The following is a 25,043-nucleotide window of genomic DNA, read 5'->3' on the forward strand; positions in this document are numbered from 1 at the left end:
GTTCTCATCAAGACCATTCACTGCGCGTTTCCTCACGTGGAACCAGTGCAGCAATCTGTCACGGGAGATCAAAACATTAAGCCTAGAATGTTCCACGCCAGCTTGTTAGCTCATCATCAGAGAGATCATTTGCAGTTAGGGTAGGGTCCTCCTGCTGTACGACCTAGCAGAGAAAGAAAGGGCGAACAGAAAAGTTAGGGGCCTCACACTAGCAAAGCAAACAAACCAAAAATAGAGAGGAGTCACCCAAAGGAAGCAGCACCCAGCGAGCCCCGGGCATGAGTCAGCGGGGGAGGCCCAGCCCCTGGGGGCAGCCTGATTAAGATCCGCTCCGCTGCAGGCCGGCGCTGCGGCCGGGGCTGCTTCTCCCAAGACCAAGTCTTAGTAGCAACTTCCCTTCCTCAGCTGCCTAAACTTTTTTCCCTGGTGGCTGGAAAGAAGTGTCACATTTTGCTCACTGCCAAGCCTTCTCCCCCACCCCCTGCTAGAGAACGCGTGCGGTGTAGGGGGTGCTGTGAGCCACCTCCCGCCTCGGTGGCTGCTTAAGCAACTTCAGCGCCTCTCATCGGAGCACTATGAGGTGCCTCGGGAAGCGCAGGGGCCGGACAGCTGCTTTCCTGCCTCTCTGCTGGCTCTTTTTGAAGATTCTGCAACCAGGGCACAGCCACCTTTATCACAACCGCTATGCTGGGTAAGTGGAGAGACTTTCATGCCCTGCGTGGCTTTTATTTGGATCCGGGGGCTGTTTTGCTCCTCCTGAATGTGCCTCACTTTTTCTCATTTGTGGTCTCTGTGTGACTGTGCACACTTTCCTGCTCCCCTGTATAAAATGTACACACGGCTCCTGGCTCTGGCTGTTCACAGTGTGAACAGTGTGCCAGTCTCAGCAGTGGGCCCGGGGTGGAGTGAGAGTCTGTCTCTGGAGTAGCCAGCAATTGCGGTATTTGCATTCGTTGATGCTCAGTGATGCTGTTGTACCACGTGAATTATGACCTGAAAGCCAGAGTCTCTCCTTTAGACTTGCATGCAGGAGCAGTGGGTTGAAATTCACCATTGATTAATTTAAGAGCTGACTGTGATTTTGTGTGCATGTGTGCGTTAGTCTGCAGAGTGGTTATTAGAAAGATTTTCAAGTCTGAGCAATGCAAATGATTCAACTCTAAGCAGAATAAAAGTAGTTAGCTATAAAATTATAGGCACTTTTATGAGGGAAGAATACAGAAGGAAAAAAACAATCAGATTTTTCTTCCTCTGTAGGTTAGTGTGAGTTCTATACGCTTTTCTTACAGAGGCACAGGGCTAGGTATAAAGCAGCGTTACTCTGCGTGTTCTTATTATCCTGAAGACTTGCTGTGGTATAGACAGCGTATGATTTGCTCACATTTGCAGGGGGTTATTCTTTGGAAAGTATGGCATCCTTGCATTTTAGAGCTGGAAGAACCCTAAATACCTCCTCCAGCTCAATTCCTTCTCACAGAGGAGTAAACCCAGTGTCTTAAGTCTTTTTAAATAGCTGACTATCATTCAGTAATCACCAGTGCAGAAAAGTTTTCATATACATCTGGGTTAGGACCACGTAGTGCGCAGTGTCTTAAAACAAAGTTGTTCTTTTTAGGAATAGTGTGAAAAAGAATTTATAAGTGAAACAGAGAATTGTGTTTCTCTTTCTCTACCAAAGAATGCTGGCCCTGCATTTAGGATTCCCCTGAGTATAGTACTCCCGGGTGACATTTTAAAAACATGTCCTCAGTTTTAGGGGAGCCAGGATGAGGTGGTGGTGAGGTGAAGTAGGGGATATAGATGGTAATAGGATCCCCAATTTTTCCATGCTGGTGTTTTTGGGAGGAACAGAAAGGAGTTAACATTTCAGGGCTGCTTTTGGTCTCCTGGACACACAAGATCTGGGCTATACACATCCTGTAATTTGTCACCCTCCTTAGAGACCTGGGAAACGGAGCCCGTGTTTAAAGGCTGATGGTGCAGGCGCAAGTTGTGGAGGAGTTAATTCCACCTCTCCTGGCTGACAGCAGGTCACACGATAAACATACATCACACATTTAGACACGCTCGTGCGACCTGGGACCTCACTCCTCCACTCAGCTGTGGCTCTGTCCATAATCATTGCAGTGTGTGGCACTCCTTGATAGAAGTTCCCAGGCCTGCTGCCGCTGAGCGGGTGTGCGTCCTTCCCCAAGCGCCACTTTGCTGAGGAAATGAGGCCACCAGTGGCACCTTTTTCACATAGAGCTCGCAGCGAATGGAGGCCTTCTAGAAGTTGTACTGCTTTCTCTGTTGTTCAGCAATGAAATGATTGCCATTTTCTCTTTTGCTGCCACACATAGTAAGTTAATCCCAAATGTATAAATTAACCAGATGTCTGAAAGGTGGAAGAAAAAAAAAGAAACACTGAGAAGAAGCTGAAGAAGCCAGGCTCACTTGCCCATCACAATAGAAGAAGCCTAGAGCTCCTTTAAAACTAGAAATATTTCTTGGCATACTCACTGTTGAAATGGGGGATTTTTAACCTGCCTTCATGAGATATGTCATTCTCTCATCACCAAAGACAGAACCGCCGCTCAGGTTTGGGAGTGATTTGCTTTGTTTACTTAGGAGCGACGTTCTGCAAGTTTATCTTTCTGATGACTAAGAATCTGATGGGAAGACATGGTCGAGTAGCATTTAGCATTATTTTTGACTGGCTTTGCCCACCCAAAGTTATCATTCTAATCTACCTCATTTTTATCCCCTAATAAATTGGGGGGGGGGAAGTTGTTAATAATTATGGGGAAGCCCTATTTCTTGCCTTCTTATAAAAATATTTTTGTAGGTCTTGTCTGAATCTAATAACATGTAATTATCATTTGAGCATGAATAAAAAACAGAACCCTCAGAGCAGACCCGCATGCCTCCTGAGAGCAGCTAATGAGCTCAGTCCTCTTCACACATAAACTAGTAACAGTTGGGTAGGGCCCGTTGTGTAATAGATGCTTAACAAATGGCAAATTTAAGTGTCCCAGAAAAAAAAAAAAAACAACCAAAAACATCTGTAGAGCAACTACAAGGAAAATCTGATAATAAAAGCTCATACCTTTTTGTTTGGGGATAACTATATTAAATTACACATTCACAAGCAAGGTGTAAAAATGCATAGAAAAGGAATGAAGCAAAGTGTGGAAAATAAGTTGACTTCAAATAAGATTTACTGATACTCTGCTGTTGGAAGGCTTCAGGGGCCACAAATGCCGAGTCAAACATCTCAGTGATAAACAAATGTGAGTCAGTGAGTTAAATGCCTATACAAGCAAATATCACTCAGTGTTCTCTTTTTCTCCCTCATCTGCTCATTTTCCTGAAAGCAAACCTAGTTATTTATTATACGGTGATGTTGAGGACAAGAAAAACCGAGCATCTTCTGCATCATAGGAAATTAGGGTAGACTTTTTTTTTAGTGATAGTAAAAGAGAGATCTAATATATTCTGGCATCACTGTAGAACTAATATGGCTATGATTTTTGAAAAGTACGTGTTCAGTGCCTTCTTCATGCCAGTCAACATAGCATAAGTCTGAAGTTCAACTGCTTGGGTTTCAATTTCTGCTTTCCTACACTTCGTAGCGCTGTTACCTTAGGCAGCTTCCTCAACCTCTCTGAGCCTCAGTTTCTTTATCTGGGACAATGGAGGCAATATTAGAACCTTCCTCACCAAGTTGTTGGGAGGATTAAAGCAATAGGATGGGTACTGCTTGGTTATTGCATGGTTCTTGGCACTTAGTAAGTACTTAATAGGGTTGTAAAATGGCTGATACTTGTCAGTACTTGAGAAAATTGACATTTTCATAAATGTTTATATGAATAACGTTATGCATTTGGGCTCCCCATCTTACAAATAAGCTAAATGAGATACCAGCTTGTTAGCCCAAGTTCAGAGCAAGCCAACCCAAGGTCACACTGCAAGGACACAGGTGAGATTCTCACCCAGCTCTGCCAGACTCCACAAACCGTACTTCTCACTCTGCCACTTATTTAGGCATAGTATTCTTTTAAGAAGAACCAAAGCTTTAATCTTGTTTTGGGAACTGATAGTTTCAGAACAATAAAGGAAAGGAGTAGATTATGTAGGTAAAATTGGAAATTTAATCTTGGTCACGTTCTCCAGGGTGACGATGAGTCATCAGTGGTGAATCATTATTAGAAAAGCAAGCAGGGCTCATAAGGGATAGAAAACAGAAAATGAAAGAATTTTAGATTGTCACCAAAAAAAAAAAAAAAACCCAACAAAAAAGTAGCACAGAGAGTGGCTGTCGACATGTGCTTTCATTCATTCAACAAGCATATTTAAATGCCCATTGTGTGCCGGGAACATTACAGAATGAATGCCCTCTGATAGCTTGCAGGTTAGTAGAGAAAACAGCCCACACATAAAGTTAGTGTACAATGTGTAAGAGCTGTATGGGATGAACAGACTCCTGAGGGTTGATAGGAGAGCTCAGTGGTCCAAGAAGGAGGGGTAGAAACCCCCTCTAGAGCGTCACCGATGCTGATCACCCAGCCCTGCCATACTTAGGCTGGGGGTGCCGAGAGAACTGGCTCCCTACCACCGGGGCTGCTGCTTGGGACTTGAACCTACCATCACTGGGTCTGCTTGGTGAGCTCCCAAAGATGACTCCTTCCTCACCCCAGCCCTGCATTTATTGAAGATGCCTCTCCTGTCTCAGAGCACTTCCTTTCCCTTTTCTTTTCTTCCTAGGGGAGCAGCTCTGATGATGCAGACTTTTCCCCCATGGTGAGAGCAGGGCTGGTTCCAGCCCAGCCAGCTGTTGTGTGGATGAGCAGTGCTGGTATTACAGCTATGGCCCCACTGGTGGTTTTCTGTCCACAAGTTCACTAGACCTCCATGGAAACGAGACATGGAGGTTCAGGGAAGTAGACTTAAAGGAAATAAGAATTTCTTTAAAAAAGTAGTTTGGTTCTCAAAATCCTGTAAACAAAGAGGCCCCAAGTTGGGACGTGGCCTATTGAAGAGAAGAGAACCATGAGAAACACAGTGACTCGGTAGAGCAGGTTCAACCTCAGGGACATTATACTTGTTTCCCACCTTACCTCTCTGGCTTTTCCCGCTCTGCCTCCCAACAGCAGGTTTGCATCCCTTCATCTCCTGATGGTGGCTTCCTTTGAATGCCCAGAGCTTTGCGAAGCCTGGGGCTAGAGCACAAGCGATCAGAGCTGGTCGGGTGAATCTGAGTTATCTTCTATGTTGGTGGTTAAGGCTCTTTGCAGACAGGATGGCCGTTAGTCCCCATTCACCCAGGACTGGTCCAGGATTGCCAGCGACTGTCCCAGTTTGCACCAGCTGTCCTGGTGTGGTCACTGGCAGTGTCCCCTCTGTCTGAAGTTGTGGGTTCAACCTTTTTATTCTTCATGATGTTTGCTTCCTTAAAGAGTTTTACTCCATGTCTTCAAATGACCCTCTTATTTAATTCCCAAAGAACAACTTTATTGCTAGTTCTGTCTATTCCTATAAAAAGTATCCCATTTGTCCTCTCCTCTCCCTTGTGATGGCCACCAGCCATGTCCAGGACTTAAAAAAAAAAAAAAAATCTCAGTCTGGGTTAAGGTTGTTTTCTCCTAACCAATTTGCCTTTCTCTAGTTCTTTCTGATACCCATGATCTTACTAAAATAAGGCTTCTATCATGTTACTCCCTTGCTCAAAGCCTACTTTAGCTCCCTGTTGCCAACTCCATCAAATTCAGAATCTTCTGCCTGAATTTCAAGGCCTCTGTAATCAGATTCTGGTTTCCTGCCTCTGTTTCACTCTTAGCCCAGAAACCCCAACCTGGTCAGGTCAGAGGAGTAGAGAGCTTCAGCCTTGCGCATCCCTAATAAGCAAAGCAGGCATGACACAAGAAGGAGCTATCTCCGCTCCCGAATGATAGGTTGGAACGTGTGCTGTATATACAGGGGCACGAGGAGCTGGAAAGGACGTGTGGTTGGTTTTGAACCTTTTCCCCACAAGTCAGTGTGTGGTCAATGGAATAGTTCTCCAGTGCCTTCTGGGACTTCCTTTTAGCTCTTGCTCCTTGTTAATGGTAGAATATTTTTAGTTTTTCTTATGCACCAGCTTAAAGCACAGCCCCTAAGTGCTGGTTGTTTGTCAGCTCATTATACCCAAAGCTTGCTTCCCTGCGGTATGTTCTGGTGTTGGGGCCTCCTGCTTTGCTTGTGAAAGATGCACAGGGCTGCAGCTCTCCTCCGCCCTGAACTCACAGGTGGACAGTACTCTGTGGGGATCGGGGCTCTCTCTGCCCACTGAGCTAGTGGGAGGAGGAGCGTTTCAAGTGCTTCTGGGCTCCCCTCTCCTTGGAGCCCAATCTGATAATGGATCTTTTATTTTATGGCACCAAGGTACTTTCTGGTAATAACATTAAGCATAATCACTTCCACCCCCTGAAAAGCAGCAAAGGATGTTAATGTTTCATAACTTCACAACCTATATTGTGCGGGCTACAAAAACATTATATGTTTTTCCCTCTTTCTAAATGGAATTACTGAACAGAAAATAAAAACTCTTTTGGTGACTTGTTTTAGAGTCTTCATTATGATCAATCAGTAGATAACTGGTTTATTAGATTAGAATTTGCTTTGCTAAATAAATGCCTTCTCAGTCTGTCTCCAGGCATTGGCTTCTTTATGACAAAGTAGAACACAGAATGTGAAGCATTAGGATCTTATTCTGGGTAGTGTTGTAAATTTCCTAAAAGATTATTTTATTAAAGGTCAGAGCAAACTTCTAAGTGGTTTTCTTCAACAAAATGACCATCTTTGTTCTTTTTTTCAGTGTACTTTGAAAATAAAATATTTTCTTACTATTAATATGTTTTAGTAAAGCTACTATTGGGTTGGGATTTTTCTGTTTATTTTTGTTTGTTTTTGCTATAACAAAGAACCCCAAACCTTAAGAAAGAAATTCATTTCTCTCTCATGTAAAAATCTAGAACAGCTATGGCAGGTTGATAGTGCCAGAGAACCAGGCCCCTTCTGTCTTGTAGCTTTGCTGTGCTCAACATTCAACTCCCAGAGAAGGAGTCCTCTGTCTCTGAATCCAGCCAACAGGAAAATGGAAATGAGAAGTCATTTTCCTTTCCTTTAAGGCCACTGTCTAGAAGCTCAAACCTTACTTCCTACTGGTCAGAATTGGGTAGATGGTCTTAGCTGCAAGGGAGGCTGTGAAATGTGGTCTTTGGCCAGGGCGCCAGATCTGAGCGAATGCACCAGAGATAACCAGCAGTCTCCCTCTCAGTGCTTACACTGATATCCAATGGTTACCAACCCGTTCTCCCTTCTACTTGGTTCTCCTGAAGGAACAATCCCTCTTAATAGGATTTTAAAACCTTGGACTTCCAGCTAATTAAAAGTGTGCATTTTTATTCTGTAAATGGTGTTTTTTAAGTTGTAGCATGTCAGAACTGGAGGAGACTGAAAAGAAAAAAAAAAGCCCAATCCCTTTGTTTAATACATGAGGAAGTGGAACTCCATAACGGTAAAAGGATTTGCAGAGCTAATGGTGGAGTTAAGACTAAAACCCAGGCCAGCTGAGCTCCCGTTACGGTTGACAACACCACCTTTGGTGAACACAGACATCTCCTTCCCCTTCCTTTTCTCTAGAGTTGCTGGGGATGAAGTAACGTGATTTGGCAAGGCTGGGAAGTGTTTAATGAGGGAGGATTTAATTTTATATCTATAAATATTTGTAGGGTGTCTGCCTGTTGCTAGTCTGGAACTATAGAGATCAAAGAGCAGCCCAAGTGCACAGCGTAATGAGTAACTCCGGCAGGTAAACAATTCCAACCCTGGGGTCCTTGTGCCTCCAGAGGAAACTGTTGGTGCCGGGTGAGTGCAGGAGAGGGTCACCTAATCCAGACTGAAGGGTGGAGGGAAGGTTAAAAAGACTTCTTGGGTAAGAAGAGTCTTAAAGGACATACAGGAATTTGAGTGGTTTGTTAAATATGTGAGGCATTCTGCCTTTTCCTTTTAAACGGCTGGTACTGAAAGGACATGGCCCTGATCTCAGTCATAACCAACAGGTAGAAATTAGGTTAAGGTTTTCCAGACACAGGGAATATATTGGTGCAAAGAACTACAGGTGAGAGTTTGGTCAAGTCTAGAAAATCAGAGCAAGTAAGTATAGCTAAAATGGAAGTCAATTCTCTTAGAGGGAGTAAGGCTGCAGCGGTAGGTGAGCCATTGATGTCTTGTGTCCCATAACACGCAGTTCTGATTTCTCCCAAAGATGACAGGGTGCTTGTTCATGAAGAATTGTAAGCAGGGAATTTAGATGATTAGATTTTTGAAAGAACATTTTCTCTGCCATCATTGAGAAGGGAAGACTTGAGGACTGAAGATTGGCAGCAAGACAACTGGGATGTCATGGCAACCATAGAAATACGAGGTAGGGCCTCACTCATGGCATTGGCAATGGAAGGGAAAGGAAGGAACCAGTTAAAGAAATATTCAGGAGGTAAAATTTTCACGATTAGGTAACCAAATAAGAAGAAAGAGGGAATAGTGTAAAGTGATTCTGAGGACTGGGTAACTGGACTGAGCTCTTTGCGGAGAAGATAAACACCTTCTTGGATAGGTATAGTTTGAGATGCCTACAAAGCGCCCAGTTGGATAGATGGGCCTGAAGCTCCAGAGAGACTGATCTAGAAATGAAATAGATCCCAGTACCTGGTGTGTAAACAGACTTCCTTGAAACTTTGAGTGTAGGATGGAGCACCCAGGAAGCACCTGTTACACGAAAAGAAAAGAAAGTCAAAGACTGAATGGAGCAGAGGGGAAAAGCCAGAGAAGAAAGTAGCAGAACAGCAGTAGCAGAAAGAGAGTAAGTGTCAGTTAAAGGAAAACAAAGGTCCCAGAAGGGAGAGGTCAGTCACGTCAAGTATTGCAAAGCAGTATCCGCTGGTTTGGCCATCAGGGGAGTCATTGGTGATATCCTGGAAGGTGCTTCTGCTGGAGCAGAGAGTGAAACCAGAGTCCATGGGTTGAGGGTCAGTTAGAGCTAGAGTTGAAGGAGGGTTTTGCTATTTTGCTTTTACTTCTTAAGAAAGATATGTTCATATTTTATGCCATGTGGTAGAAATAAGGAGAGAGAGAGAGACGACAGAGGGAGGGTGGTGGAGCCGGGTCTCAGCAGAGACAGAAGGCTGGCCAGCCGTTTCCTCTGTAAGGTAGGAGGGGAGGGGCCAGTCCTGTGAAGGGAGAGTGGGTGGGGACCCGATAAAGGGAGGGAAGGTTCAGCTTTAAAATGTCCCTGAGGGAAATGTCTTGGGACCTGTGGGAGGATCACTGAATGTTACTGAGGGGCCAGCTGATGGTGGGAAGGATGAGTCTGTACTGGAACCAAAAACCCAGCTCTGTGATTTCCTTCAGGGTCTTTCCATGTTACTCATGTTACCTGGAACCTGGCCTCTGTGGACCCTCGTTGTTCAATCTATTACATTTCCACAAAAGGGTGAGGACATAGCTTTAAATAAGCCCTTAAGAAGTCAAAAAGCGAGTCAAGCAAGATTAAAGAAATCGCTCCAACTTCCATCCATTCTCTGCCTTTCTCTTCCCTGTGCCTGGGAGCTGGGTCTCTGGGGACCGTACCTGGCTCCCTTCCCCAGCAGGAGGGCAGGAAGGGAGAGAGGCTGGGGTATTTCTTCCCTGTTCCTCCTTCCTGGTTTCAGTGCCACAGTTCTGACAGCCACTGCTGGCCTCCAAACAACAGCTCCAGCTAGACAGGCCCTCCTCCCAGGGCCAGCTCTGTCTGTCCTTGAGGAGTGTCATTTCTGTCCATCCTTTCTCCCTTCCAACCCAGGGCTCACTAACCTCTGGCTTTTCAGCATCCCTCATCTGTCCCCTTCCCCCGCCCGCATCTCTGTAAATAGCCCCTTTATTAAAGTCTCTTCAGTTGAACCATCTGAGCAGAATCCTGTTTCTGCTGGGACCCCAACTGCTAGAGAAACCAAGCTGGAATTGAAAGCGAAAAGAATACACATGTAACGCTGAGGATGTGTGGGAGAGCCATTCTGAAGCTCTGAAATGAAGGAGGGCAGAAATGCAAAAGCAATGGAAGAAAGAAAAGCAAAAGGCTGCCACTAACTTGTATTTCTCTGCCTGTAAATCAGAATATAATACAATGTAAATTATGATGCTATTAGTTGTAAAGGCTCTCGTAGATACATCTTGTTACAAAATTGACTACCTTTTCATCACCGTCTACCTAGGGGATTAAGTAAAAGGCTGTGAAGATGTCTTTTTAGCCAAATGAACAGGTCTTCTCTCTTCCTCCTTTAGTTACTGGAGAACTGGAGGTACCATCTCCTCATCCATCTTCCCAGGCCTCTCCTCCTCCCTCATTCCACAAACTCTTACTGAACAAGTACCAGGAGACCAGTGATCACAACCTGACCATCATTCTAATCCCCAAGTAGAGCCAAGAATCTTCAAAGTAGCTGTGCCAGGTGGTGTCTTGCAGAGAGAGAGGCAGTCTGTCTCCTGAGGGCTCATGTTTTAATCTAACAATCTAAACTGAAAAAAAAAACATGAAAAACTATTTAAAAGCAAATGAAAATGCAAGTATATTAGATCAACATACCCTCTCTTCTCTTCCTGCTTTTCCTCTACCTTTGTTTTTTTTAACACTTCATGTATTTTTATAGCATTTCAGTGTTAGATTACCAACTGCTAAAAGATGAAAACTCTAGGGTATCACGCATTTTATCACTCGATGAGAACTCTGCGCTACTTTTGCACTTACAGAATCTGTAACCATTCACACATGGGACCTCGATGGGTCCCCTGTCTCCTTTTCAGAATGTCTTCATCTTATCAGATGAATTCAGGGATCATTTAAATGTCAATCAAGCTCCTTTTTCTGATGTGTCTGTAATGAGGACACAAGATTTGTAATGAAATATGGTTGGAGTCTTAGTATATCCTCTCCATCATGTTTGCATGGGGTGTCTGGCCATGTGAGAGCAATACATGTGGCATCAAAACTGCTAAACATATCGAAGGTTGGGACATTTGAAATGAGCCTGTGTAGCAAGATGTTTGGAGTAGTTAGAAATTTGCTACAGAGAAAATATTCTAAGTCCTCTACCTACGGGGCAGAAATGAGGACACATGGGGGAAGCCAGTTTTCCCTACATTTTCAGACTTCTGTGTGGAAGCAAAGAAAAATGACTGAATGAGTATTAGAAAATCATCTTAATATAATATCCAGTAGGAAAATCAATTCAGTATTTTGGAGAGAAATTAATACAGTCTGCCTGGTTTTCCTCTGCCCAAAATGAGGGTTTTATTTTTCTTTTTCCATAGGAAAGTGGTTTGATGAATTAGTGCAGTCTCCACACAGCTGTTCTAAAAGCTCTCCAATTCCTTTAAGGCCCCACATGCTCCTATACCCTCCCTTTCTCCCACCCCTGACACCAAACCTTTTACTAACAAGAGCAAAGAAATGTATGTTTATTGATAAAATGTAGATGATGCAGCATGTGACCTGAGTCATCTCAGCTTCCATTCTTCCTACCACAAACTATACGGGTTCCTGGTTCCATCTGTCTTCTTGCCAAGGCAATATCTCACGCATTTGGTCAGCACTATTTGTCGATTCCTGCCATGTGCCAACACTGTTTTAAAGCCAGGGATACAGGAGTGTAGGTATTGGGAATATAGCATTGCTTTAGGTACTAGTGAATAAAACAGAGTTTTCTGGATGACATTGTTATGGGATGACAGAAAATTAATATGCCATGGTGTTGAGTTCTGATAAAGGCTGTGAAGAGAGATAAAGTGTAGAAAGGGGATAAGGAGTGTCAGGAGAGGAGAGGAGAAGAACAAAGTGGGAGCAGGAGTCATGTGAATATCTAAGGGAGAAACTTCTAGGCACAGGAAAGAGCATGTGAGGTGGAGCCTGTGTGGCATGTCCCCAGACAGGGGGTCTCAGAGCACCATCAGGATCACATGGGGACTTGTGAGACATGCAGAATTCTCGGGCCACCTCCCCCTCCCAAATCAGGAGCTCTGGATGTGGGACCCAGAAACTGGGGCATTAATAAAGCCTCAGGGGGATGTAAGCTAGAGTTTGACAACCAGAAGGGTGGCATGGCTGGAGCAGTCACTCACCCTTCATTCCTCCAGACAGCATTCTATTTCCTTTTGCTTAGCACTGGGAAACAGCTCAAAATTGCCTACAGCTCTCTTCCTCTGTGCCTGTGGCCCCGGGGTGCACACTTCTGGGGAAGCCCTTCCTGCTCCATACCTGCCGGCTTTTCCCAAGCCAGTTCACACACTACCTCCTCCAGCTAGCATTCTCACAGGCCACCTGTCGGCTGCAAAAGCCCCTTCTCTGAGATCCATGGCACTCTCCCTGTCATTTATAACACTCACCACACACCACCCAGTGCTACAGTTGTATTATATGTCATCATCCTATCTTTCCTTTTAGGTAATAAGCAAGTTGAGAGTAAGATGCAATATCTTATTCTTATCTGTATTCTCACAGTCCCCAAATAATGTTCGGCATATTCAGTAAAGATTTGGATGGATGAAAAGGAAAAAGGGAGGGAGGAAGGAAGGGGGTGGAAGTAACATACTAGGAATCAAATTGCTGACACCTGCAGGCAGTTTCACCAGACTAGATTTCATCAATGACAGGTACTGACAAATAGAAACCATTTGCCTTATGGCTTCAGGAGGAATGTGGGGACCCCAGAGCTGCCACCTGTATGTGCTTAAGTGTGATATTCCCCACCCACCTGTCAACTTGTCCCCGCACCCCCACTCTATGTGTTTTGTGTATCACTTGCACTATTGCTCAAATTTGATCTCAGATATTTTATTTACACAGGCTCCTAAAATTGATTGGAACAGAATTCTACTGTGGGGAGGAGATCTCTGAGGTGAAGTCATTGTTTCTTGGCTAGCGCCACAATGAGCAAATTTGCCTTTTACCAAATTTAGAGAAGTGAGCCTTGCCTTTTGTCATTGTTGTTTTATCCTCTAAGAAATAGACATGGATTCATCTGAGATTATATAGATCACTCCTCAATCATTGATTCATTTTGAGCTTAACACCCTCTCTAGTTTTTGACTAATTTTTACAAACCAAAGACCTTCTTATTTATCTTTCAGAACTTTATTGGCCCCATTCTTCCTTTAACCCACCTTTTCCGATCTCTTTAGATGCCTTGATTCAATAATAACAAAGTTTGCTTATAATTCCTATACTCAGTTCCCCTACTCAGATCCCCATACAAATGCCAAATGCCACAGAAACAGAATGGCCCCGGAGAGTACAGGCAGGCTTCCTTTAAAATAAGCCAACAATAAAAATTTGAACACATAGAATTGATCAAAGAGAGTGCTATGTGGTTCACAGAGTCCTCAGACTCAGAGAATTTCCTGAGTGGAGCCCAGCATGCTTCCCAGGCATCAGTCCAGCTTGAGGAAAAGCTGGAAATACACAGACAGAAGTTGTGTGAAATCGGTTGGTCCCTGTGAGAAAGGCTTAAGGTCTTAGAAAGCCTCAAGGAGTTGCAGAAGAGGTGGGGGGAGATGGGGACCAGCTGAGAAATGGCAAAAGAGAAGTTCCCAAGATTGGAGAATTACTCTCCAGGGGTGACACTACCACACAGTTTCTCAAGAAAAAGTATGGCATGCCGAAGGAGCTGCCACCATCTTGGAATCTTTTGTGTGTGTGAAAAAGCATTTGTTTTTTCCTTCAAATGTAATTTGTATAGAGAGCATTTAACTACAGAATGAATAGCTCACCATGGACCCAGCTATTGATAGGTTGGTTCTTTCCAGGGAAGGAATCTTAATAAGAAAAGTTGGATGAAATGGTAAAACAGAATTATTGCCAAATCAAAGGTTCAACCAACTGCCCCAAAATGTTAAGTATTCTAAACCAACCAGTGGAAAGATGCAAAATCAACATGACGACCCAGTCTCATTTCTCTAACAGCAGGATTGCAAATACTTAAAACGATAATTTCCTAAGAATGGAAAATTTTTATGGGAACTATTTAGCAAAAGTTTTGTTCTCTTTTACACACTGTACAGTATATTTAGAAATTATTATGCATAGTTTCTCTTAAGCAAACGTATCTTTAAGTATTACTCCAAAGATTCCTCTGTTTGTTACATGGTACAATGGGAAGCCAGTTCTTTATTTCACCTAACCTGAAAATATCCACTGTGATATTCTGATTTATAATAAGAAATATATATACTTTGGGTCTTCATCCCAGTTTTCTGGCACACAGCTCTTAAAACCCTAGAATCTCAGAAGCCATGAGTGTCTTTTTGTATGCTAATGAGATGAGGGGTGGCTGGGGGCTCCTGGATAGCCTCTGAATGGAGGCTGGCTGCCAAGGAAACCAACATGTCATTAGAGGGTTGGAACTTTCAGCCCCCCAGCCCCCAACCTCCAGGGAGGGGAGAGGAACTGAAGGTTGAGTTGATCATCAATGGCCAATGATTTAATCAATCATGTCCACATATGAACCCTCCATAAAAACCCAAAAGGACTGGGTTCAGAGAGCTTCCAGGTTGCTGAACACGTGGAGGTGCTGGGAGGGTGCTTCCCCCAGAAAGGGCCTGGCCTAGAAGTTCCGGCCCCTTCCCACATACCTTGCTCATGCCTCTCTTCCATCTGACTGTTGATCTGTATCTTTTATAACAAATGGGTAAACGTAAGTTAAGTGTTTCCCAGAGTGCTGTGAGACATCCCAGCAAGTCATCAAACCTGAGGAGGGGGTCATGGGAACCCTGAATTTGTAGCTGGTCAGTCATAATTTCCAGACGTCTGGAATTGCGATTGACATCTGCAGTGAGGAGCAGTTACGTGGGACTGAGCCAACAACCTATGGGATCTGGCGCTAACTCTGGTTAGTGTCAGAATTGAATTGATCATAGGATAGACACCCAGCTGGTGTCAGAGAATTGCTCGTTGGGGAACCCTCTCCCACCCTATATGTGCTCACAGAAGTGCTCTGTGTTGAATGTTGGATATAACAGGAGAAAACAGGTTTTTTTCTGATATCCACTGATTTTAAAAAAGAAATGGCCAAATTGGGGCCCCTGAGAATAGCACACCCGAAGTGCTGACACCTGTAGCTTTCTCTGCCCACTACCACCGTTAAGAACCACACAGTTGGCTTATTATGCAAGACAACTGTGGTAATTCCAAGTCCAAGTGGTAATTCACCTCTCCTGTAGAACACCTATATTCTTTAGCTATTTGTTTTGTCAGGCTCTTAGTAGCTTACAGGGATATCCATTTAATAAATTGACTAAGCCTTGCCTACCCATCTTCTTGCTGTTAATAGAAGCAAATAATTGTTTTCTTCCATAGCCCTTGCCTTTCAGAACATCACTTAACTTCCTCCTGAGCTCTGAGAATGTTCTAAAGTAGCACTTATCATTTTGCATTGTAATTGTTCATTTATTCTTTTAGCCTAAACTGTGCCCTCTTTAGGGGAAGTAATCTCATTTTATTCTCCAAGTCCAATTTCTACAGAGACTAGCAGGCAAGTGTAACTTTTATTATTATTACCCCTATGTCCACTGAAGTTGAACAACAATAAATTGCCATTTTTGACTTCTTTAAAATATCAGCAAGTTCAGATGGTTCAACCTAATGTAAACTTTAACTCTGAAAAATGAGGACTTTATTTTCTTACTGTAAAAATACTTGCTGCTTATATGCAGATTTCCATTAAAGTATCAAAGACCTACCAAATTTACAGAGTGTATTGCCAGAATAACTCAGTTTTAATGTGCAAATGAAACACCAGGGGATTCGTTAACAATGCAGATTCAGCATGAGGAAACCTGGGGCAGGGCCTGAGACACTGCCTTTCCAACAGGCTCCCAGGTGATGCTGACACTATGGTTCAGGGACCATATGTTGAGTAGCAAGTTATTGGACCGAAGGATGAGAGATCCAGAGCTATGTTAAGTTCTAGATCTGCTATTAGTTGTCTGTGTTACTTTAATAATTCACTTAATATTTGTGGGCCTTGCTTTCTGTCATGCCCAGGGATTAAGCAAGTCCCATGTTTATGATCTGCTAGGGTCACAGGTACATATGTGGTTAGAGAGTCCATGCAGCATAAAGGTTTGGAACACCAGCTTCATGTTCAGACTGCCTGGGTTCAAATCCCAGGTCTTTCACTCACTAGCAATGTGACCTTGGAGGGAATGTCTCTCTGTGCCTCAGTTTCCTCATCTACAAAAATGAACAAATATTGAATTAGTTCATATATGTAAACTAATATATGTGCAGAGACTAGCATATATAGACTCAATAAATATAAGCTATTTGCAGTAATAATATTCTCTGTAGGTTCCTCTCTAAGAAGCTTTCCTAAGGGAATTATCTGAAATGTGGGTAAAGACTTGAGTGTATAGAAAGCTGTTTATCGTCAATTTATTCTATAGAAACCTGTGATGCTGCCTATATGTTCAACAATGAGAAGGGTTATAGTGCATATTGTAGAATCTTTTGTACCTGTTATAAATGTCTACAACTATTTTTTTTTTAATGCTCAAAATACTGTAAGGGCAAAAGGAATTTCTCCCTCCCCCTCTGAAGTTTCAAGTCTATTGAAATGAACTGACAATTGACAGATTAACAGGAGAAAAGGGACACAAATTTATTAATGCTCATAAGCACAGGGGAATCACAGAAGGATTACGGGATTACCCAATAAGGTTTAGAGGTTTATATACCCTTCTTCCCAGGGGAGAGAGAAGTGGGGGTATAGACAATTTTGAGAGGTAGTAGATGAATTTTAGGGGAATTGAACGGGCACAAAGGAAAGACAATAGTTTGTAAATGATTGTCTTTGGAAACTGAATGAGACCAATAACAGACAATAGCTTATGGACAAGTTCTGGGAAGGTGAGGGGGAAAACTACACTGTGAACAAAGGTTGTCTTATTATGCAGACAGGGTCTTCCAGGTAGCCTGTCAGAGCTACCCATAGGAGAATAGATGAAAAGTCTGTCTGGGCATGATGAGAGAGACTTTTAGTCTTTTCTCTTCTCTGGTGTTTAATTTTTCCTGGTTATTGGATGAGATTCCTAGGGAGAAGTTTTCAAGACAATTGCATTTCTTTTGGAAGACATTTCCTTAGTCAGATAATGGAACTTCCACCTTCCCTGCATGGGAGAAGGTTTAGAAAGTCCTTGGTTCTGAGGCAGCTTCTAAGGCCTTTCAATTTCCTTTAATTCAAAAGTGTTTAACATGCTAAAGCACCATGCTTTGGGGTATCATTCTTTGAGCCCTAACAGTACAGTACAAAATGGGAAGAAAACAGGATACAGAAAGTATCAGCAGTTTAGTTTTACTATGATTTCTTACATGTGACACAGTTACCTATACCTAGAGAAAAAAGCTCCAAAACGTTAAGTGGTTATTATCACCAGGTGATACTGTGACATGTGATTTTTTTCTTCCTCCCTATACCTTTTTCTGTATTTGCTAATGGTTTTACATGAAGCATAAACACTCTTTATACTCAGAGTAAAAGCAATTTTAAGCATGTGTAAATTCTCAAAAAAAAGGAAAAAAAATCAACCCCATAGCAAGAGCGTCAGCTTCTCTGGTGCCTTTTGCCAAAACTGTTCATTGCAAATAAGAATCAGAAGTCGATAAATTTAATAATATAACACTCAGTGCCAGACTAATGACTGAAAAGAAAAATAAGCATGCTCCTTTTTATTTCTGAGTGAAAATGAGATTGTGGGGTGTTCCAATGAAGCATTAAATGGCCAAAGCGGCTGCCTTGCTGAGCGTCACATAGACACCAAGAAACCGTAAAACAGAGGAGCCGGCTCAAGGCCTTTCAGTTTAGAACAATAGCAGAAACCACCAGCATCATACTGATGTGTGTGTTTAAGATGGATTTTCAAATAGAAATTCTTCAGTGGTCTCAATACCACATTATGATTAAATCTGTACTTAGATTTTCACATAAAAGTTAGGGGAAAGCATTTGAAATGGCTGGAGGGGGAATCCATCACACTTTTACATGTATTCTCCCATAACATATATTGTTCCCAGCCTAAATGAACCCATTTTACTTTAAGGAGAAATTCAGGAAGGATATTTGCCAACAGTTTCTTGCACCATCAATTTCTGATAAAAACTGCAATAATGGTGATCATGAGAACCCAGTCGAGGTGGAATGTCTTTTGATTTGCCAAACAGGACTACGGGCTGTTTTTTCTTGCCTCTATGGGGCATGGATTGAGAGGAAAGCTTGCATAAATTTTCTACTGCCACTCCACTACTTGATTAAAATCCCTCATCCTTATTTTTGTTCTGACTTTTCAGTACTTTGAACTTCTCATTCTTTGAGTCGACGTCACCGATGATCTAGAGATACTCACCTCCCTAACCAGTAACCTCAACCTGAAAACTGCAAGAAAAAGAACTTCTGAATAAAAACCACTTTTCGATCACTTGCAAATAATTTTTCTCTGCCTCCTTCTTGCTCTCATGCATTCTAGAACCTCAATTAAAGAGGCTTTTCTCTTAGAACACAGACTCTTGGTTAAAGAATGTTGAAAAATATTAAATTTGCAGCTAGCTTTGTGGCAGATTGCAATATAATGCAGTCCATTGAGTAGACCCATTGTCATTCGGAAAAAATGGTCTCCAAAGTATGGTGGCCAAGAAAACATATATCTAACATTTATTTTATCTCATTCTTATTTTAATTTTAGCTTTTGTATTTTTATAATACGAATAATATACTGATACATTAAGTAATACCATACATGTAAAATGACTTAAAAACATGTGGAGATTGAAGGTCCTCATAATTTTCAGTCATGAAGCTTTGAAAATGAAGGTGATGATGCTCTCAAAGTTTAAGTTAGCCAACAATAGCATACACTGGGACCTATATTCATCTGTCAAATTTTTATTGAGCACGTATATGTTCCGAAGCATTTTAGATGTTAGGCATATAAAGGGCTAGAAATAAGCCAGACAAAGCCCCTATTTTTGTGAAACCCATCATGTCATGAGGGAGGTGGGCAACTCACAAGTAAACAATAACTATAGATTCTTACAACAGCTATGATGTAAATAAAGAAGATACTATGGTTTTTGTGTATTCATTCAACAAATGTTTACTGATCATCTATTATATACCAGATAACTGTGCTAAGCCCTCCACACAAAATACACGTGGTCCTGGCTTTCATTGAATTTATACTCTCACCCAGGTGGCTGTCATTAATTACAATTGTGATCAGAGTTATAAAAGAGAACTAGGACCTAGTGTTAACAACTCAGAAGGAACTGATGACCAAACACTGTAGGACGAGGCTAAGCTGAGAGAGACCCTTCTGAGGATGTTACGTCTTTAAGGCAGGGCTTTGAGTGATGAGGACTTTGCTGGAGGTGGTTATTATAGCAGGTAAGAGCCACTGAGAGCGATCCAGTCTCCAACTTGGGAAAAAGGAGCCAGTGGCACGTGATGCTCCCGCTGCTCACTGATTGCTTTCAGGGCATGCGGTTTTCCGGGGCAGCCTGGCCCAATAGCTTACTGGCATTTGTACGCAGCACCTTAGGCTTTGCAAAGCATGTGCTGGTGTGTCGTCTCACTGTTCTCCGTCTACATGTGTGGCATGTAAGTAATTGCTTTCAATTCTGATGAGTATGACTTCTATGCAGGTGCCTTTTAGAAACTTAGTTTCTAAACTCTGGAAGTGAACAGCCTTGCATGGGACGGTACACCTGAAATTGGTAAAGTGGTGCTCAGTGGGCCCCTTGGCTTTGTGTGCAGAACTTTCTGAATATAAGCGTTTGACTTCCAGAGGCGTTAAGCTGCGGTGAGCTGGCTACAGAGTTGAAAGGGGAGGCTAAGGGGAAAGGAAAACTCAGATCTGGTTACTAGGTATGTGGGGTTTACCCAAGGCAGCTCACTGCCTGAGGAAATTGGGCCCCAGTGCCAGGAGGCTCCACAGCTAGAGAAAGGACATGAATGTGAGAAGGCCATGCTGGAGGGGGTACACCTTCTGCCCCATGCTTTGGTGTCAACAGCACTTGGGCCACATTTTAACCCAGGGGACTTCAGAGGCAGTGAGTCAGAGTGGGGGAAAAATCAGTGAATTTGTATCCTTTGCTCATTTTGTTTTTCATTTTTTTTTTTTTTTGCTTTATAAAATTTTGAGAGAACCATATGTTAGGAATATTAATCCTTTGTGTGTCATATACATAATACATGCTATTTTTTATCTGTCATTTGTCTTAACTTTTTCTGTAAGGCAAAAGGGCAATGTAAACAATCTTAATGGTTATATATTCAAATCTACTCTTAATTTTTCCTCTTTTGTGGTATTTAGATTTAGCTTGTTTTAAAATGTCAAATATCTCCCCCAGTCAAAATTAGACAAATATTCTATGGGTTTTCTTTCCTTCTGATTTTGCATTCGTTTTCGTTTGTACATTTAGATCTTTAATCTGTATGGAATTATTTTTTTGTACATGGTGTGAGGAAGAATATAATTTTAATTTATCCTAGATAGCCATTTACAGAAAAAGACATACAGAGGGCCAATATACATGAAAAGGCACGTTTCACTCACAGGGAAATGCAAATTACAACAAAGAAATGCCATTTTTCACAGGTCAGATTGACAAAACTTTACAAGATTGAAAATGCTCAGTGCTGGTGCTGGTGAGGGTGTGGGAAAACTAGAACCATCATACAGTGCTGGAGGAAATGTGCAATTGCTACAACCTCTTCAGGAAATAATCAGCTGAATCTATTGAGAGTTAAGATCTTTACATGCTTTTGATAAGTAATCCGACTAGAAAATACCTGGCTAAAATAAAAGCGTTAGCATGTGTGTTAAAATGCTTATTGTAGCACTGTATATAGGATTTAAAAAAAACCTGGGAACAAAGTCCATCAGCAAGGGAACAATTGGAAAAATCATATCTATACTATGAAATATTATGCTATTACAAAGAATGAGTTCCAGCGTATGTTAATATTAAACTAGACGGATGTGCCTGATATATTTTTTAATGAAAATAAAATTTCAGAGAAATATGTGTGATCCTATCGTTGAAATGTGCTAATTTTTGGATGGTAGGGATTTTGGGGGGGATGTTATTTGATTCTTTTTTGGAAGTGGGGGGGAGATAGTGGCAGTGTCAATTTGTAAGGGTGTATTCACTTCTCCCCTTAACATTAAAATGGCCTTATATACCAACATGAGAGATTTAATTTTATCATATAATTATGTGTTTCATAAGAACTGAACTAGGGAAGAAGAAACCTGGGTTCTGTTATGATTTACATATCTTGAGTATGTCATTGCCGACACATGTTGAGGAAATAAAGAAAATATCAAGCGCTCCAAATGCTTCTGACATAATGGTATCACAGGGCAAGAGGATAATGTTTCCCTGAAATTTTTACATTTGCTATAGTTAAAGACCAAGATTTACAAGATCGTAAATTAGTATCTCAGTTTCATCTCACCAGCAAAGGACCATGATATTTTCATTTGATCAAGGACCAGAGCTGTGATGCCCATACTTAGCAAATAGAAAATGTAAGCTCAGCCCAGGTCATTGCCTGGTCTACTTCATGGGACACATCCAGAAGGAACAGAACAAATCTCAAAGTTAATTTCTTTTTTTTTTTTATTTCAAAATATTAGGGGGTGCAAGTGTTCTTGTTATGTGGTTGAATTGTATAATGCTGAAGTAAGAGCTAAAGCTGATTTCTTATCAGAATTACCTGCAGATTTAACAAATGCAAATACAGACATCCTGGTCACACCCCAATGCACTGAATCAGCGTATCCAGAAATTGGACCCAGGAATCTATTTTTTAAATGATTACCAGGTGGTTCTGATGCATCTTGTCTATAGACTAGTGTTTGCGAACTATTGATGAAGTCTATTAAATACGGTCAAACTGCCTGCCAAAGGTAATACAGGCAGTGATAGCCACGAGCATCTTGAAAGGCCCTACCATAAAAAGTACCTTTTAGTGCTAAGCCCTACTGTACAGCTAGCAAAATGGGTAAAATTCAAACATATTTGCAAAATTTCAGAGCTGTTTTTTAATCACTGTTGAGAAGCCATTGATCTGTGATAGGTTTTTGTTAAAGTAACATACTGGCCTTGCCATAAAAAGTATAACCCTGAACCTCTATCTTTACTCTGCCCCTGACCTTCCCGGTCACTGTCCTGATGTTGGTTGTGTCATCCTCTCCAGCACAATGCAGATGCTTTGTTTCAAAAACTCCAAGTTGTCTGGGCAACACTATACTTTAAAAATTTTGCAAAAGCAAAGCTAGTATACAAACCTTATGCATATTCCCTTCTTTCTTAGTAATGGATGTGTGACTTAAAAGTCAAAAGCTGTTAACACCAGACCTTCAATATCTGAAACCCTTAAAAAATATTACCACTAACAAACAAAGAAAGACCAAGTTGAAAGGGAACCTTTCACAAAGACTGAGAGAAAGCAACTGGCATGCATGGTATTTCTCTTTAGCCTGGAAGGCAGTAAAGCACCAGATGTCATACAACAAAGTCTGAGGGGACCGTGTAACCCTAATGGGCGTGGCCAGAGTACTCAACTTTAAAAGGCTCTTGTGCTTATAAAACGAAGCAACTTGGTGCCATTAAATCCATATGTTAGATTTAAGACTTTTTCCCCAGACTGCATTTGATTTACTTAAACATTTTTAATGCTTAACCTTTGTATTAAAAGGGAGACTATAAGCAAATAAGATGTTTGTTCAGCTCCTAATATGAAGTCTTTCACATAGTAGGTTGCTTAGTAAATATTTGGTAATGGTGTTATCTGGTCCCTTCTAATCGTGCCCTTGGAAAAAGAAAGATCAACTCAAATTTCTCAAGTTGATTGAGCCACGTGAAGTGCGTGTTGACTTTGTTCTCTAGAAGAGGCATCCAGGAAATGAGCGGAGTGGTGAAGGGAATTTGGAGAGCTGTAATTGAACACAAAGCCCTTAATTCAAAGACGTTAAAGTGAGCCATTTGTTAAAGTTCAGGGAGCGCAATCCAGAGAGATAAAATTACCCAAAAGTCTTTTGATTTTGACTACTCTTTCCTTTTTTTGAATTCTATTTCCTGGAAGTCTATGGAATTAACTAAAATAAATGTGGTGTCCTTCACACTTCTCTGGCCATTTCTCCTCTGTCTCCATTACTGGGTTCCATCTTCCTCTCTGCCCCGTCCAATCCACTATGCTCAGGGACGGTGTCTGAGAGCTCTGCGTTCTCTGTCTCACAGATGTTGATCATTTTCACGGCTTTAGCCTTTATTTCCTGCCTGGGCTTCTTACCAGTAACTCAGTCCCACATGTCCAGGTGGCTGCCGGACATTTCTATGTACACACATGGATGCCAACTTCTCTAAAATAGTTCATTTTATGCGCCCTTTCCTTATTCTCACTTAATTTAGAGAAAACCACCCAGAATCAAAACCTTCGTCATGGTTATTTGTCCTCTAGTTCAGCAGCTGACTAAGTCTTGCCACTCCCTGCACAATCTCTTCCTGTGCCTTGATTTCTCTCATGCCACCCTCATTATTTTTTGCCTGCGTGGTCATAGTAACATCCTTCCTTATCTCTCTGCTTCCAGGTTCACCACCTCTAATCCACTGTGCACATCAGTACCAAATTAATCTTCTAAAAATGCCTCTTGGTTACATTGCTGCCCTGATCCAGAACACTTCGGTAGACCATGGTATCTCAAGAGTCAAGGCCAAATGCATTCATCTGACATCCAAGGCCCCCCACAACTTAGCCTTCAACAGCCCTTGACTTTCCCCATTTTAACTTCTTTTTTAAAAAACAAATCTCTGTTCTGGTCACAGTGGCCCTGCCCATGTCCCCAGACCTGACCACAGCACACTCACCCTGCATCCCTTCCCTTGGTGTCCACTGGGGCGCCGGCCTTCCTCCTGTCCTCTCTGTGCTGTCCCTACCCTCCAGCCTCTCATTTGAGTTTCCTTCTCTATCATTGACCAAACAAGCCCACAGAGACATCTCTTTCCTCTGACAGCCTTCCCCGCACCCAATTCTAGGCACCTTAAGTGTAAAGCACACTTCTTCAACAACTCATATGCTTCTTGTAGAGCTTCATAAATGGTAAATGCTCAAAAAAATTTATTGCTTTGATTATCTTTAGGAGACTGGCTTGTTTTGTTTTTGTTTGTTGTTGTTGGTTTTTTTGTTTGTTTGTTTTTGTTTTTGTTTTTTTGTCATGATTCTCAATTCAACTTGCCCCAAACAGTGAGACAGAGAAAAAAAAAGTAAAATATCGGCAACTGGGCTCTGCTTCCTACCTAAGGTTCAAACAGCAAGATAGATCCATGAATTGAATTTAACCCTCAACTATCTATGTTCTGATAACCTACATGTCCTAAAACTGGGAAATTTGTACTTGGAGAAGGATAGCCCAGGTAAAGACGTGGAGAAGAGACTCTTTCCAGAGGAAGCTTTCTGACTCCCGACTTGAAAGAAATCCCTGCAGGGTGTTACCTAGCATGTACACGTACCCCCACCACAGCCAGTACAGGACCCACGGTCCTGGCCTAGGTGACTAAGGCGACAGGCATGGACCTGAATGGTTTCCTAAGATGGTGTGAGATTTTGTTCTCAGAATCCTCATACTGAAGAATAAGTTTTGATTTTCTCTGGCTTTATTTTCTTTAGCCCAAACTGGCTTTTAAAACATCAAAGAAATAATACAATCCTTGTATGAATTTATAAGAAGTACATTATTTTCTTAATCGTACCAACCTGGAGTGACTAGAACTTAAAATATTTTGCTGTGGGGAATTGGGAGGTCTTTAGAAATAAGTTAAATATTCTAGAAAATGGTGGATCCAGAGATTGAACCAAGGTAGGCTGGCTGGCAAGAGGGCACATATGTTTTTCTGGAAGACAAAAGAATGTAATGAATGTCTCTCTCTCTCTCTCTCT

General features: G+C 42.0%; 1 protein-coding gene across 1 annotated transcript in view; it reads left to right on the plus strand.

The window, feature by feature from the left end:
- The first annotated feature begins 367 nt into the window (after positions 1–367).
- Positions 368–25,043, plus strand: part of CPA6 (carboxypeptidase A6) — a 266,163-nt gene continuing 241,487 nt past the window's right edge. The window contains exon 1 of the mRNA XM_045560547.1: positions 368–691. Coding sequence (XP_045416503.1) covers positions 576–691 — 116 coding nt within the window. The 5' untranslated portion in view covers positions 368–575. The remainder of the gene's footprint in view (positions 692–25,043) is intronic.

The sequence above is a fragment of the Lemur catta genome, chromosome 9 (assembly GCF_020740605.2).
Source record: "Lemur catta isolate mLemCat1 chromosome 9, mLemCat1.pri, whole genome shotgun sequence".
NCBI classification, from domain to species: Eukaryota; Metazoa; Chordata; class Mammalia; order Primates; family Lemuridae; genus Lemur; species Lemur catta.